Genomic DNA, 14217 nt, shown 5'->3' with positions numbered 1-14217 from the left:
ATTAAGTAACGCAGAGCAAAATAACTAAATTAAGTTCCATGTTCTTATTTAAAAAAGGAACGGTGATTTTGGAATATCTCCGTTCCTTTTTTAAATAAGAACATGGAACTTTTCTTTTTAACTTGTAGAGACATTAGGTTAATTGGACAAGCCAGCGAGATGAAAAACAAGCAACGCCTTCGCTGGGAATCGAACCTCGGACATCTGGAATAACGGACCAGTGTGCAGAATCACTACACCACGAAGGCACGCTAGGAAGGTGGGAGAAATACCTTACAAACTTATCAACTTATCAAAGCGAGAATATTTTATTAAATGGTAATTTTACTCCACAGGACATACATAAAAAGCCAGAATTTACTTTCTGTGGGTTTTTGAGTAACCATCCCATCCACAGCATTGAGACAGTCAAATTTGAAGAGAAATATGCCAACGTATAATGTAAAATTATCCCCTACCTCCAAAACAATTTCCACTTAGCGTAAATTTTGAATAAAATTGTCAATGATCCATCTTTTCCTCCTTTTCAGATGAAATCAAAACGTCAAAAATGGGACCTTCGATAAAGATTTTATATCGAAAACAATGGAGGGAGTAAAACGAAAATAAACATAGCTTCTTATGTCAAAGAAAATAGTAGCGAAGCGTGGAAAAGTATGATTATAGAATTCTGAAAGTTTTAAAAATTCATTAGGAATGAATGCCGAATTGTGATTAAGCTCAGGAATGACTAACTATCGAAGAATTGTTTATTTTTCCTTTTTTGAACTTGATTAGTGTTCCTTAAAGTGAAAGTCTTTCGCTCTTCTACTTTAGCTGATTAATGTCTAACTACATTGGCAAGATATGTTACAAATTCCAGAAGAATTAGCAGTTGTTTCTTTTGAGAAATACTCTATACATCTAGAAACAACATTCAAAAAGAAAAACAGTAGTCACAATTTTTTAATACCTTGCGCACACAGACATGAAATTAATCCACATAATCAAATCAATTGAGAAAAGTGCAAAATAAATATTAGACAAGCCTCTTAAATTAAAAATTCTGAAGTTTTATTCTTTTTTGGCAAAGATAGAGGGGAGATTTAAGGCGAGAAAAAAAAAAAAAAAAAAAAAAAAACTTCGTAATTCACTTCTCCATGTTGAATAAAAGGTGTCATGGCACAAGTCAGAGTTTTCATTCATTTTCCGTTGTTTGGACCAAGACCAAATACGTTACTCAATCTTGATGGCTTTTAAAATAGAACTATCATGCTTAATTTCTCAATCAGAGAGGGCAGTATGTGAACATTACGTGCAGTCTTTTAACTGGGATTCTTTTGATTTCCTTATAGTTAGCAGAAAGTCACATTTTGTTATCAAAATTATTTCACAGAGCATTCTCGTATGAATTGGGATAGCACTGGCTGAAAAATAAAAAAAACAGACGTGAATTTATCTTCAATATTGTGTTCTAATTTTCGGATATTCAGTTATCCAATGTGCTTTCTAGTATTTCCGCATCACCCCCTAGCATTTTAACGGCAGATTCTGCAAAATTAAAAAAATACTTGTGTAGTTTTTCCCTTCCTCAGTGCGTTCAAGAGAATGATTCCTAAATTTTAAAAAATGGATTTGTACACGTAGTGATAGTTTTCGTCTTTTTAAGAAAGACAAACAGTCGCAAACTACCTGCTGAGGTCACGCCAAACCTTTCCCTTCTAACTGTTGAACTCTTTACCAGCTTATATAAGCGACCAATCACATCGGAGCAAACACGAACTAACATTCAGTCTATGATTTCGTTGAGCCAGCTATACATTCACGTTCTCTAATTGTTTATGGATGATAACGAGTAGCAAAGACATGAAAAAAAAACGCACGAGATTCAAGCTAAAGGGAAGTAGAAATAACGATATGTTATAACGTTAATATTACTATACATTCCTATCAGAATGCAGGTTTTACTTTTAGTCCCACTCAGCAAAAAAGAACTGAAGTTGGTGCATAATTAACAGAGTGGGTACCGGCTCCCCACTCTGTTACCCGGTGTATATATATATATATGTAAGATAAAAATATATGAATCAAAATTATAGATTAAACTATAAACATTAATTCTTCCTCTCTATTCTAAAATCGTAATAACTTCTTTGCATTGCGTCATTTCTAGATCACTCTATGATCGGCGCAGCTCTGATGACGTAATCATTGGGAACTGAAATTGTCCTCTTAAACCAAAACTTTTCTCTTCGCGTGCCTCCATCTTGCATAACTACGCACTTCAGCTTTTGCTCTCTACCGTGCTAAAATGTAATTTCGCTGGCTTGCTTTCTATCCCAACAATATCAAAAATGTAAATCTTCTGTGGAAAGGCACGACTAGAGTGCCAAGTGATTGTGGCCACAAATATCAATTGGAAATAAAAATGGAATTAAAACTGCTTCGACTGCCAAGTTCTTTAGATATTACCAAGTTAGCATTACTAGCATACTACGCAATCAAATTCTTCTTCAATATGGATCTAAGCACGCATCTACAGTGTTCCGTCTTTTTTCCTTTGCTTTTATCATGACAATTAATTAAAGGTAACTGGCCTTTGAGAACTGCACTAATACATTCCATAATAAAAAAAATATAATAATAATAATATAAAAAATTTACATGCATTCATAAAATGAGAGCCTCCAACATTATCTTGCATGAAGAGGGTAAAAGGAAAAACTGGTACAGAGGTAATTACAGGCCTCTGTTGAAGGAACCAGTACACCCTCATTATACTATACTTAACACACAATAACCCACAAATTTTAACATGCATTTACTATAATTTCATATTACTTATCTGTACTAATTTCACTTATTTTTAACATCTTTATTTTTAGAATAATTATAAAATTCGTATTCAAAATTCTCAACGAAATTTCAAAAACATAAAAACTTATCTTAATATCCTTCCCTATGAATAATTTAAATAGCTTAAAATTAATTACTTAATTTGCTCACACATAATTATGAAAAATTAGAAAAATTAATGAACAAGAATTTCAGATTTTCTCAAAACAAATTGCAGAAATTTTAACCAAAGTTGAAATGAAAACTATAGAATCCGAAGCACATTAAATAATTTAGTTCCTGAGCTAGATTCACACTAATGTAATAATTTTTGAGCTGTTAAAAAAGCGGAAGTGCAAATAATTTTCTGTCGCACATACTTACAAACACTAACTCGGATCGACCTTGAACCCGCTGTAATGCTTAATTCCTAAACGGTAATTCACTGATGATTTCTTTTTCACTAGGCATTCGAACTTCTCAATTTATCGAGAGATTACTTTCAATCTGTAACCACTACGCGTGATTATTTTTTGAAGCACTTGCAAAACATCACAGCAGAAGAATGATCTGTTATTTTTTTAAACACTGAAAAAACAAACTTGATGATTCACTTCTTTCACATTATCTTGGATTTATCACAAAACGATCATTTGAAGAGCTGAATTAAATTTTCCATTGAGGTTTCAGGCTGCAGGAAACTATCCTGTCGACTTAATTGTAATATTAAAAGCACAAGGAAAAGCCGGAGCAGTGTTGATGCGTGCTTAGATCCATATTGAAGAAGAATTTGATTGCGTAGTATGCTAGTAATGCTAACTTGGTAATATCTAAAGAACTTGGCAGTCGAAGCAGTTTTAATTCCATTTTTATTTCCAATTGATATTTGTGGCCACAATCACTTGGCACTCTAGTCGTGCCTTTCCACAGAAGATTTACATTTTTGATATTGTTGGGATAGAAAGCAAGCCAGCGAAATTACATTTTAGCACGGTAGAGAGCAAAAGCTGAAGTGCGTAGTTATGCAAGATGGAGGCACGTGAAGAGAAAAGTTTTGGTTTACAAGGACAGTTTCAGTTCCCAATGATTACGTCATACTGGTTCCTTCAACAGAGGCCTGTAATTACCTCTGTACCAGTTTTTCCTTTTACCCTCTTCATGCAAGATAGTGTTGGAGGCTCTCATTTTATGAATGCATGTAAATTTTTATATTATTATTATTATATTTGTTTATTATGGAATGTATTAGTGCAGTTCTCAAAGGCCAGTTACCTTAATGCAAGGAACGGAGGCCTTTTCAAGTAACTGCCTAGGCACCCTGGGCCACTAGTGCAGAGAACACACTGGTTAGCTCAAGAGGACAGCCCTATTGATGGATATGTTTGTTTAGAAGTATTGCGAGGCTTCCAGTTTCGTAAAATCAGGAATTGTAAATGAAAGATGATAACGGTGAAAACATAAATTCTGAAAATTTTAATCCTATTATTTATGATGTTAAATTATAATTTATCAGTATGGAAATAAGTATCATAAATATTTATGTGCATTACATTTTATTATAAGCAATGATTGTGTAAAAGTTTATTTTGTGAGATTCTGTAATAACAATTCTTTTTGAAGGGGGGAATATGTAAGATAAAAATATATGAATCAAAATTATAGATTAAACTATAAACATTAATTCTTCCTCTCTATTCTAAAATCGTAATAACTTCTTTGCATTGCGTCATTTCTAGATCACTCTATGATCGGCGCAGCTCTGATGACGTAATCATTGGGAACTGAAACTGTCCTTGTAAACCAAAACTTTTCTCTTCGCGTGCCTCCATCTTGCATAACTACGCACTTCAGCTTTTGCTCTCTACCGTGCTAAAATGTAATTTCGCTGGCTTGCTTTCTATCCCAACAATATCAAAAATGTAAATCTTCTGTGGAAAGGCACGACTAGAGTGCCAAGTGATTGTGGCCACAAATATCAATTGGAAATAAAAATGGAATTAAAACTGCTTCGACTGCCAAGTTCTTTAGATATTACCAAGTTAGCATTACTAGCATACTACGCAATCAAATTCTTCTTCAATATGGATCTAAGCACGCATCGACACTGCTCCGGCTTTTCCTTGTGCTTTTAATATTATATATATATATATATAACATTTATATATATAGAAACATTTATATATATATATATATATATATTATAACATAAACATTTATATATATATATATGTAATGATTTCAAAATGCGTAGATGAAAGCAGTGGAACCCTCAACAGCTTACGATACTGCGTAGATGACCGAGAAGACCGTAATGACTTGATTGGGGAATTCAGATGAATAGTTACCTTTTTTATTTTATCCATTCGTTAAACGATGTGAGATTAGTTGAAATAAACTGCACTGAAGTTCCACGCCTGTAGGGTCGAAAATCGGGTGCGCCATATTATTGTAATGAAACTGTGGTTTGAAGGTGGCAGAGTGGAAAGCATGATGACGCAATTTAGCACAAAGTATCTTGAAGAATCACAATCTTTATTTTTTCATGCATATCAAATCATCCTTTTTCAGATAAGATATTTCTTAATAATATTTAAATAGAATAACTCCCATTTTGAAGTACTACGTCATCTTAAGCAAGTAAGCGGCAGCAGCATGGATGAAATGTGTCTTACCATCAAGAGAGTTAACGCGGAAAAAGGGAAAGGTTATAGTACTTTCATAGCAAGAAGGCTGAAGTTTCATTTCACAGTTTTGGTTTAGAATTAATTTGATTGGACGAGAGGCATCTGCATTAAAACGTTACATTAAGTCTGGAACCTGTGAGAAGAGATAAATTTAGGAGCAGATTACCAAATTTAGAATGTTAATTTTGAGGTCGTCAATTATTTTTATGAAGCACCTATCATATTTTGTTATATCTTACATATCCCCCCTTCAAAAGAAAAGTTGGGTGAGCAGGGTGGAAGAACAAGCATTAGAGCAGCAAAATGTCAAAGATATAATTTTGAAAATACAAACATATTAACTTTTAAACAAAAAATTATTGTCATAAAATTTTGACCGATATTTTGAATCAATTTTGACATTTCGCTGAATGTCATAAAATTTTGAATTCAATAATAATTTTAGACACTGTACTCTTTTAAAACAATTGCACATTTTAGTGTTCTGAGATAAGAATGTCCAATGAAATTTTGTAAAGTTCTTGACAGTTCCACATGGTAAAAGTTCAAATTTTTTCACAAACTAAATGTTCAAATAAAATTCTTTCAAATTTTTGTTGATGAAAATATTTCTAAATTAAGATGCCAATTTTCATATTATTTAATTATTTTTTTCAAGGAAGGCATTTTAAAATATAAAAATTTTGCAAAACATCATTCATAAACACAATTTCAAATTTTTCACTATTATTAAGACATTTAAAATTTACTTATTCTTTACAAAACTTGGAGACTCCACAACTTTATCTAAATACTAGCATTTCCATCATATTGGTTTATCAGTTGTGCAAACTGGTGTTTAATATTCTTCACCAGTGGTCAAAAGATTTGCCAAATTAGCAGTTACTGTGGAAAAGGCCTCCGTTCCTTCTGTAGCGGCAACTGGCCTTTTTCGAACTGCTGTCATTCCATACGAATATTAAAAACACACTCCATTTTATTAACAAATAAAAATACTTAGATTAAAAAAAATGTATTTTTTCCATAAGGTGAGAGCCTTCAACGTTTATCATAAAAACATTTAAGAAATTCTTAGAATTTAAAATTTTCAAACAATAATTTCATTCTTAAAATACAGTAAAAATTCAAAAAAATATAAATTCAAAGAAATTTAAACAATAGTACAAAAATCTTATTCACATAAGGAACCTTCCCTAAGTAAAACCCTCAAATTCTTTACCTAACTTTTATCAAATTCAGATATGTGAGATATAACAAAATATGATAGGTGTCTCAAATAATAATTGACGACCTCAAAATTAACATTCTAAATTTGGTAATCTGCCCCTAAATTCATCTCTTCTCACAGGTTCCAGACTTTTCTATCTTATGTAACGTTTTAATGCAGATGCCTCTCGTCCAATCAAATTAATTCTAAACCAAAACTGTGAACTGAAACTTCAGCCTTCTTGCTATGAAAGTACTATAACCTTTCCCTTTTTCCCAATTCAGAAATACAAAACTACATTTTAAATAAATCATAATATTTTTAAATTATTAACTTTGATCTCAAAATGACTTAAGCAAAATATTATCATTAATAAATCATAGCTCAATTAACTTATAAATGCAATTTTTTTAACATAATGTACTCAATTTGGAAATTAATACCACTTCAATATCACATTAATAACTTTTGATAATAGTGCATTCTTTGAATAGGAAGAATTAGACGAATAAAGCGCTGAACATGCAAGAGAGCACAAAATCCCATGTAGCATTTTTTATTTCACTAATGAGGTTGATGGCCTTGAAAGCACTTTCGATGCTTAATTTCCTTTCTACGCGATGATCGGAGATGCTTAAACATTGAGAATATTCGAAGAGAGCAAGAAAGATTAACCATACTTCACTACGTTGGCGACACTGACCTTGATTCCGAACACTTTCGATTTACTCGATGATTTCAAAGCACTTTTAAAATATGCCGTTAAATCACACACCGGAAACTAATTTGATGATTCACTTGTAGTTTGAGGCAGCAGAGTTCGAAATCCATTCGGGAAAACTTGCACCAGGTAAATCCTGTCGACTTTTTCATTTATATATATATATATATATATATATATAAATGTTTAGTTGGGTCGATTGCAACCAAAACGGGAGGTGCACAGCTACATACTATATCAGTCTCATATATAAAATTCCAATGCTTTGGAGCTACTCGTTTTTGAGTTATGCGAGATACATATATATGTATTTACTTATATACCTATGTGCAGATGTCACAAAAAATCTCTTCTGAATCTTTTAAATCCATTTTATTATTCATTTTCGAAACGCATCGTTCAAATGGATTCGAGAGTGGTCAAAAATGATACTTTCTTTGATATATGATACCCGAAATTGTTTTCACGCTTACAATACTTTCTTTATTTCGCACAAGGAAATAAAGTGGAGGGGGGAAAATACGTTAGGAAATACGAAATATCATAGAATCGTGGATGATTATTATGCATATGATACTAGGAACATTCTATCTGGATATGCTTTTCTCTTCTGTTGGGATTTATTACATTTCTAAAAATATTAGCACTGCTAATATGACCAGTATGTTGTAAATGTTAAAACCATGATCGCACAATATTGTACAATTCTAAGTTTTCCTATACTATTTCTTAAACTTAGAAGCTTTTCTACAGATAGACAATTTGCTATACCATGCAACAAATGGCGACTTTAAGCCTCACAACGCTGTTTTATTAATTGAACTAATCCTCAGTTTAAAGTGTTAAATTGTTTGCGTTTTCCGTAAAGGAATTGATACTGAAGGATCCGCTGCAAATTGCGTGTTTAAGAATGTACATTAGATTGCAAAATTAACAGAATTTGCCCATTATGTGGAATTTCTAAAAAACAAATATACTGATTTTAATGAAATTTTTTGAGTATATATTTATAACAGAGAAAGAGATGTACTAAAAAAACGTCATTTAATATAGGCATATTATAAGCAAAGATCATAGTGCAGGGATGTCAAAAATCCACGTTGTGATATCGAACTGAAAATCTGTCTAATATGGGGTATGGTCCGCTCTCACAGCCAAGTCACAGGCAAATCGCGCAACGTGAAGCCATACTGGACAAGAGGCAATTAAGGAATCCCTGTGACAATCGATCGCATGCCTGCAGCAAAGCAGTTTTTATCTCCGGGATAGTTCTCTGAAGGGGATGGCGAGAAGAAATTGCCCTTCCATGAGCGACCTAGAAATACTTTGTAGGGTTAAGGTCAGGAGATCTGGCTGGCCAGTTCATGCGCCGAATATCCGCACTTTTCAGGTAATAGTAGAACAGATAAACCCTATATGGACGAGCGTTGTCGTACATTAACTGGAATTCAGGACCAACTGTACCTCTGTTCCTGAGTTCTGGGTACTGGGTAAGTCAAACATAAGGCTCTAAGTTCTCCTCTACATGCCTCATAACAGTCAAGAAGCCTTTTTCAAATACATGCAGGAGTGTGCGGTCATCCTTCACCACCCTAATAATTCTTATCCCTTATGAGGAAGGAAGAGTATTATGTTTCAGGCTCTCTAAATACAGGTACGCCGAGAATGAGTCTCCAGGTTGAATCTTCACTCCTGTGTGAAAAGCGCAGTGCTCCACTGAAGTCTGATCCAGGGCTTATGCTGTATGAACCATATTAAACGAGCTTTCTTGTGTACTGCAGTGATCGTGCGCAAACAGCAGTCTTCTAACATAGAACCCTATCTCATGAAGCGTTCAGGTAACTACTGTAGACTTTGATATTTGGGTTCCAGCGGCAGCATACAGGTCACGTGAAAACTGCGAAGTTTGAGCAACCTTATTCCAAATAACGATCATTATTCGTCGTTGTGTATCTTAGTCGACCTTGTCCATGTCTTCTCGATGTGGATCCGGTGTCCTGAAACTGTTTTCATAAATTGCAGACGACACTAGACGTTACAATGAGTTCTGTAGCCACCTGCGCGTGTGCTTGGACTGCCTCCAGTCTACCGACAGTTCTCCATACGTTTTATTGTGTCATCCATACGTTCGTGGCCTCTTGTTTTATCCCGATCCTTATAATATTTGCCAACTCTACTCAAGTGTACGAGTACACAAATTGCCGAAATTCCCTTGTGCAAATATCCCCTCTACAATCGCAGCTCCGCAGAACACATGTGTGCGCATATGTATTCGACTGAATATTCATATAATTCCTCGGCGGTACAATTAATATGCATGTTTCAATAATTTTCTTAAAAATAGACATAATTTGCAATTCTTCTCATTTTTACACACGAATGTATTACGAGGAAATGATACCAGCATCTTTCTGATGCACAGAATTGTAATAAATTATTACTTTAAATTATTACTTAAACTTTATAGATAATTTATTATTCAACAAATATGTCTTTTAATTTCTTGCAAGATTCCAAAATTTTCTTCTGTATCATTTTCATGAAAAACGTAATTTCTATATTAAGAAAAGCAAGCATGTTTTCATAAAGTTCAACTGAGTTCTAACTACACTGCAGTCATCAAGAAGTTTTATATTAATATGACTAATTTTTACTTTGATTTTCTTCATTTGCATACTATTGAAATTAAACTATTCTTCTCAGCCTCGCATTTCTATACTACTCAATTATTTCCTTTCTGATAATCATGTTAAAGAACTCTTCATGAGAAATTTTTATTAATCAATAGGATCACCCGAATGCTAAACAGCAGCTAGATTAGGAATAATTGCTGTGCCTTCTTAGGAAAAACCTTTTGATTATAGAAATAAAATGTTATAAATAGTAAAAGCAGGTATGTGTTCCTTGCATTAGATTGCTTCAAAAATTACTGTTTGGGACAGATTCATTATTTACGTCTCAAACGAGGAGGAACGATCAGACTAGAATGGCGGAAGTGGTCTGTCTCTGATGTTATATTTATGATTCCTTTGGGGTATTGAGATGATGCATATCTAAGGAACACTGAACGAAATTCTTATTCATATATATATTTTTACTTAGTTTTTATTCTCATCTCAGATTTTATGGCACTGCACATTATATTCGTAACTAGCATATTCCATTTATTCACATACGTACTGCACGTGTAAAGTGAAATTTACACATTTTTTTCAGAAATTTTTTATGCAAAGTCCAGATATTTTAGATAAATTTCATTATATTCAAAAATATGTATTCTTTGCTCACCAGAAACATATATATACATATGTTTCTGGTGAGCAAAGAAGATAACGAAGATGTTTCACAACACTTAAATTCAGTTGTATTGATTATTCTTACGAAATTTACAGACCAATTGAAAAGAGCGTCAGTTGCATCTGAAAAGTACGTAGCACACTTGGAAACTCCCGTTGATCAACTCAGACGACAAAAGTCAACTCCAAGTCCTGGAAGCGACAAACTTACTTCTTATCGAGAAGCACTTGGTAAGAAAAATTGTAGTGCTCTGTTCAGATTTTAACTTTTGTATGTTAGATCAAGGAAAAGACATACAGTATTCCAGTGTTCAATGCAGTTTTTAGATAGTATGAATAGTCTGCTATGAACAATACATTCTCATTTCACTGTGAAGGTACAAAAATTGCTTTATTATTAATACATCGTAAATTTTATGCCACAGACCTTACACATCCAAATATTTTTACCTTAATCAGCTTATTATTGAGGAAGAAATCTATTTAATTTTTCTAATAATTAAGGTCATAATATTTTTCCCTTTTCAAAATTTAGGTAACACTTGACCCAAAGTTTCGCTCAAATTTCTCTGGAACTGTAGCTAATTTCACGGCCTGTAACTCCTAATAAAGATATATATGATTAATTTTTTAGAGCATTTACACTAATATTTCTAATAAATATCTATAAGGAATAAGGTATAAAGTAAACAAGTATTGTATAATTCAATAAGCATAATTTTATGTAAATTTAAACAACGATTTAATAAACTAATCAAATTCTATGAATGCCTAAGACAGAAAAGAAACAAAGTCAAACATAGAAAGTGGTATTAAAAGAAAGAATAGTTTTAAAATAATTAAACAAATATCGGAAATTTGCAGTTTTATTTGACCGATGGAGAAACTTACTTTTATATTGCTATATCGCAGATAATTCCCCCAAAATCATCACTATTTTTAAGAATCAGTCACTATTTTTAAGAATCATTATACTGATTCTTAAAAATAGTGATGGAAATCCCGTTATCGTAAAGTTATTAACCCTGACTATCATTTACAGTTGATACATGAGGTGTTGTCGGAGAATTCTCAGACTTCGACTGCTGTGGTTGCCTCGTAAGGTGGTGAGACTAAAGTAGGTCATATTTATAATTTTGCTACTTTCTCCAACATTCTGTTGCTTTACATAGACGTACATAGTTTTTTTTAGGTTTTATTTCATCTTGTTAATTAGTTCTCTCTGCGAGTTTGGCAATGTATAGTAAAGTCGAACTACACTTGTTTGCATTAAATTTTACACGAAATTCGATAAATATGCTAAGGAAACTCTTGAAATGTTTCACACGGCTTTTGATAATGATACTTTATCTCAGGCAGTTGTTTTTGAATGGAACTGGCATTTTAGAGTTGTCGGAGTTTCATTTGAAGATTCTGAGAATTCGAAGAGACGAACAGAGCATAATGATATGTTAAAAAAATTCGAAGATTCATCCAAAAATATCTTCTTTTCAACAATCCATTAAATCGCAGACAAGGTGAAATCAGTTACGAAATTTGTTTAGAGACTATAAACTTTAACAGAAATTGAACATGTGTTGCTCTCCTACGAAATTTAGCTTTTTAGAATTTTTCACTTCCCACATTCTTAGAATCCTGTTAAGTTATGGAAAATAGTCGTGTAGTTTATTATATCTCATCCACCGTATTCACTTGATCAAGTTACCTACAGCTTCGCTTCTTTTTTCAGCCTGAAAAGGAATCGCAAAAGATGAAGTTTCAAAACTGCGTTCAATTGAAATCATCAGTGTTTTCAACAGTTTCAAACAAAACTGATTTCTAAGCACAGAAAAACATATGGGATCAAGGAGATTATTTAAAGAAAATAGCTACTAAAGCAGAACAAATGACTGAATGATTTCCTTTTACATGAAGTCCTGGAACTTTCCGATAGCACCTCATTTGCTTGTGTGTTTGGAATTTGAACTCGAAAAATTGTATTCAATAATTTATAAAACCTAGCTTTTAAAAATCGATACTTCGGTCAAACTAATGTACTTGTCACAAAATTTGAAAGCTAAATGTCATAAGAAAATACGCTAGAAAGATTGCTCAGAAAAATATAATACTGGCTTTCTTAGAAAATTTTGTAGTATGAACGATGCAAGTTGATAAATTTGTAAAAAGTAATCAGTTTCTCAAATGTGGCAAATAATTTGCTAAAGAGCTTTCTTCTGACTGGACTTACTAATGGAAGTACATTTCTTGAAATGCTAGAACAGCGAAAATTCTTTAAAAGTGCTAAGCAAACCGAAAATTTACGAAATTTTAGTTATCTAGAATTAATTAAGAATTTATACAAGCTGTCCTCTAAATTTGGACATATTTTAAAAAATTATATAAAATCAGCATATTGTTGCATCAGAATATTAAATGCTCAAAATGACTTCTTACAAAAGAGAGGGTTTTTGATATGAGGTACATTTTAGTACAAGTTTTCACCGACATATTGTAATGTATCTTTAATGTAGGGAAAATAAGGCAAATTTAAATCCTTTGAAAGAGGATGCCGCACTGAAATTTCAAAATTGACAATTACATTATTAATAAACTGAAAGTGTAGAGTCTCTCATTTTGGGAGCATAAAATGTAGACCCTACTGGTAGGCGAAATAGCGAATTCTTGCTGTCTTGGAAACAGAGGACCGCCGATAAAAGTTATAACAACCTTTTTTTTTTTTTTTTTTTTTTTTTTTTTAACTAAACTGAACAGAATATGCATACACTCGGTGCTCACAAACAAACCGCCACTTGTGGCTAAGTAACTTAAACACAACATAGTATGTACTACGAGAATGAAGCAAATTTCAGCTACACGACTGGTTCCTACTTTATTTTATATCAGATTTATCGGCTGCACACAGCAAAGCCGACTGTAAAATATAATCTAAAGTATGTGGCTAGCACAAATATTCAGCTACAAAACTACTTGGAAACACGCGGCACAAGTCTCGCTCGCGGCATAAACTCGTAACTCCCCCCCCCCGCTATACTCGGCGTAACCTCCCCCTCCCGCTATACTTAACTATCGCCGAACTCTTCAGTTCTGCTACTTAAATACTATGTCCGAATTCATTGAGGTTTTGCACATATGTCATTTAAATTTTCATTCTGGCAAGACATTGAAATCAGAAGGAAAAGGAAAGTTTCTTAACATAAAAATAATTGATTAGTACAAAAGTTGGTCTTCACAAAAGAAGCTTCCAAATGCAAGCGAATATATATTTTGTACTATTCAGTTTATATAAGATGTCAACAACGCTATCTAAAAGTGAAAATTTGAATTAAAATTTATTCTTATGGGAAAAGTCCCCTCTGTAACAATCTTTAGGTACAAACCGTACTATAATCCGCAGCTTACCTGATTTTATGCGATTTTTTGAAAATGTCGAAGACCAAAACTGCAACTACAACTACAACTAAACTGAATGAACTAACGAAAACTAAAATGAAATGA

At 32.9% G+C, this 14217-nt stretch overlaps 1 protein-coding gene across 7 annotated transcripts in view; it reads left to right on the top strand.

The window, feature by feature from the left end:
- Window positions 1-14217, top strand: part of LOC118183244 (uncharacterized) — a 138025-nt gene that overhangs the window by 96692 nt on the left and 27116 nt on the right. For 6 of the 7 annotated variants that reach the window (XM_035352715.2, XM_035352714.2, XM_035352716.2 and 3 more), the window contains one exon: window positions 10819-10953. The exons of the other annotated variant lie outside the window; for it this stretch is intronic. In XM_035352715.2, the coding sequence (XP_035208606.1) occupies window positions 10819-10953 (135 nt within the window). The remainder of the gene's footprint in view (window positions 1-10818; window positions 10954-14217) is intronic. 7 annotated transcript variants of the gene reach the window in all.

The sequence above is a fragment of the Stegodyphus dumicola genome, chromosome 8, assembly GCF_044657685.1.
Source record: "Stegodyphus dumicola isolate Sdum_Otavi_A_Nest chromosome 8, ASM4465768v1".
NCBI classification, from domain to species: domain Eukaryota; kingdom Metazoa; phylum Arthropoda; class Arachnida; order Araneae; family Eresidae; genus Stegodyphus; species Stegodyphus dumicola.
The sequence above is the reverse complement of the archived record's forward strand: the minus strand, read 5'-3'. Positions and strand labels throughout refer to the sequence as shown.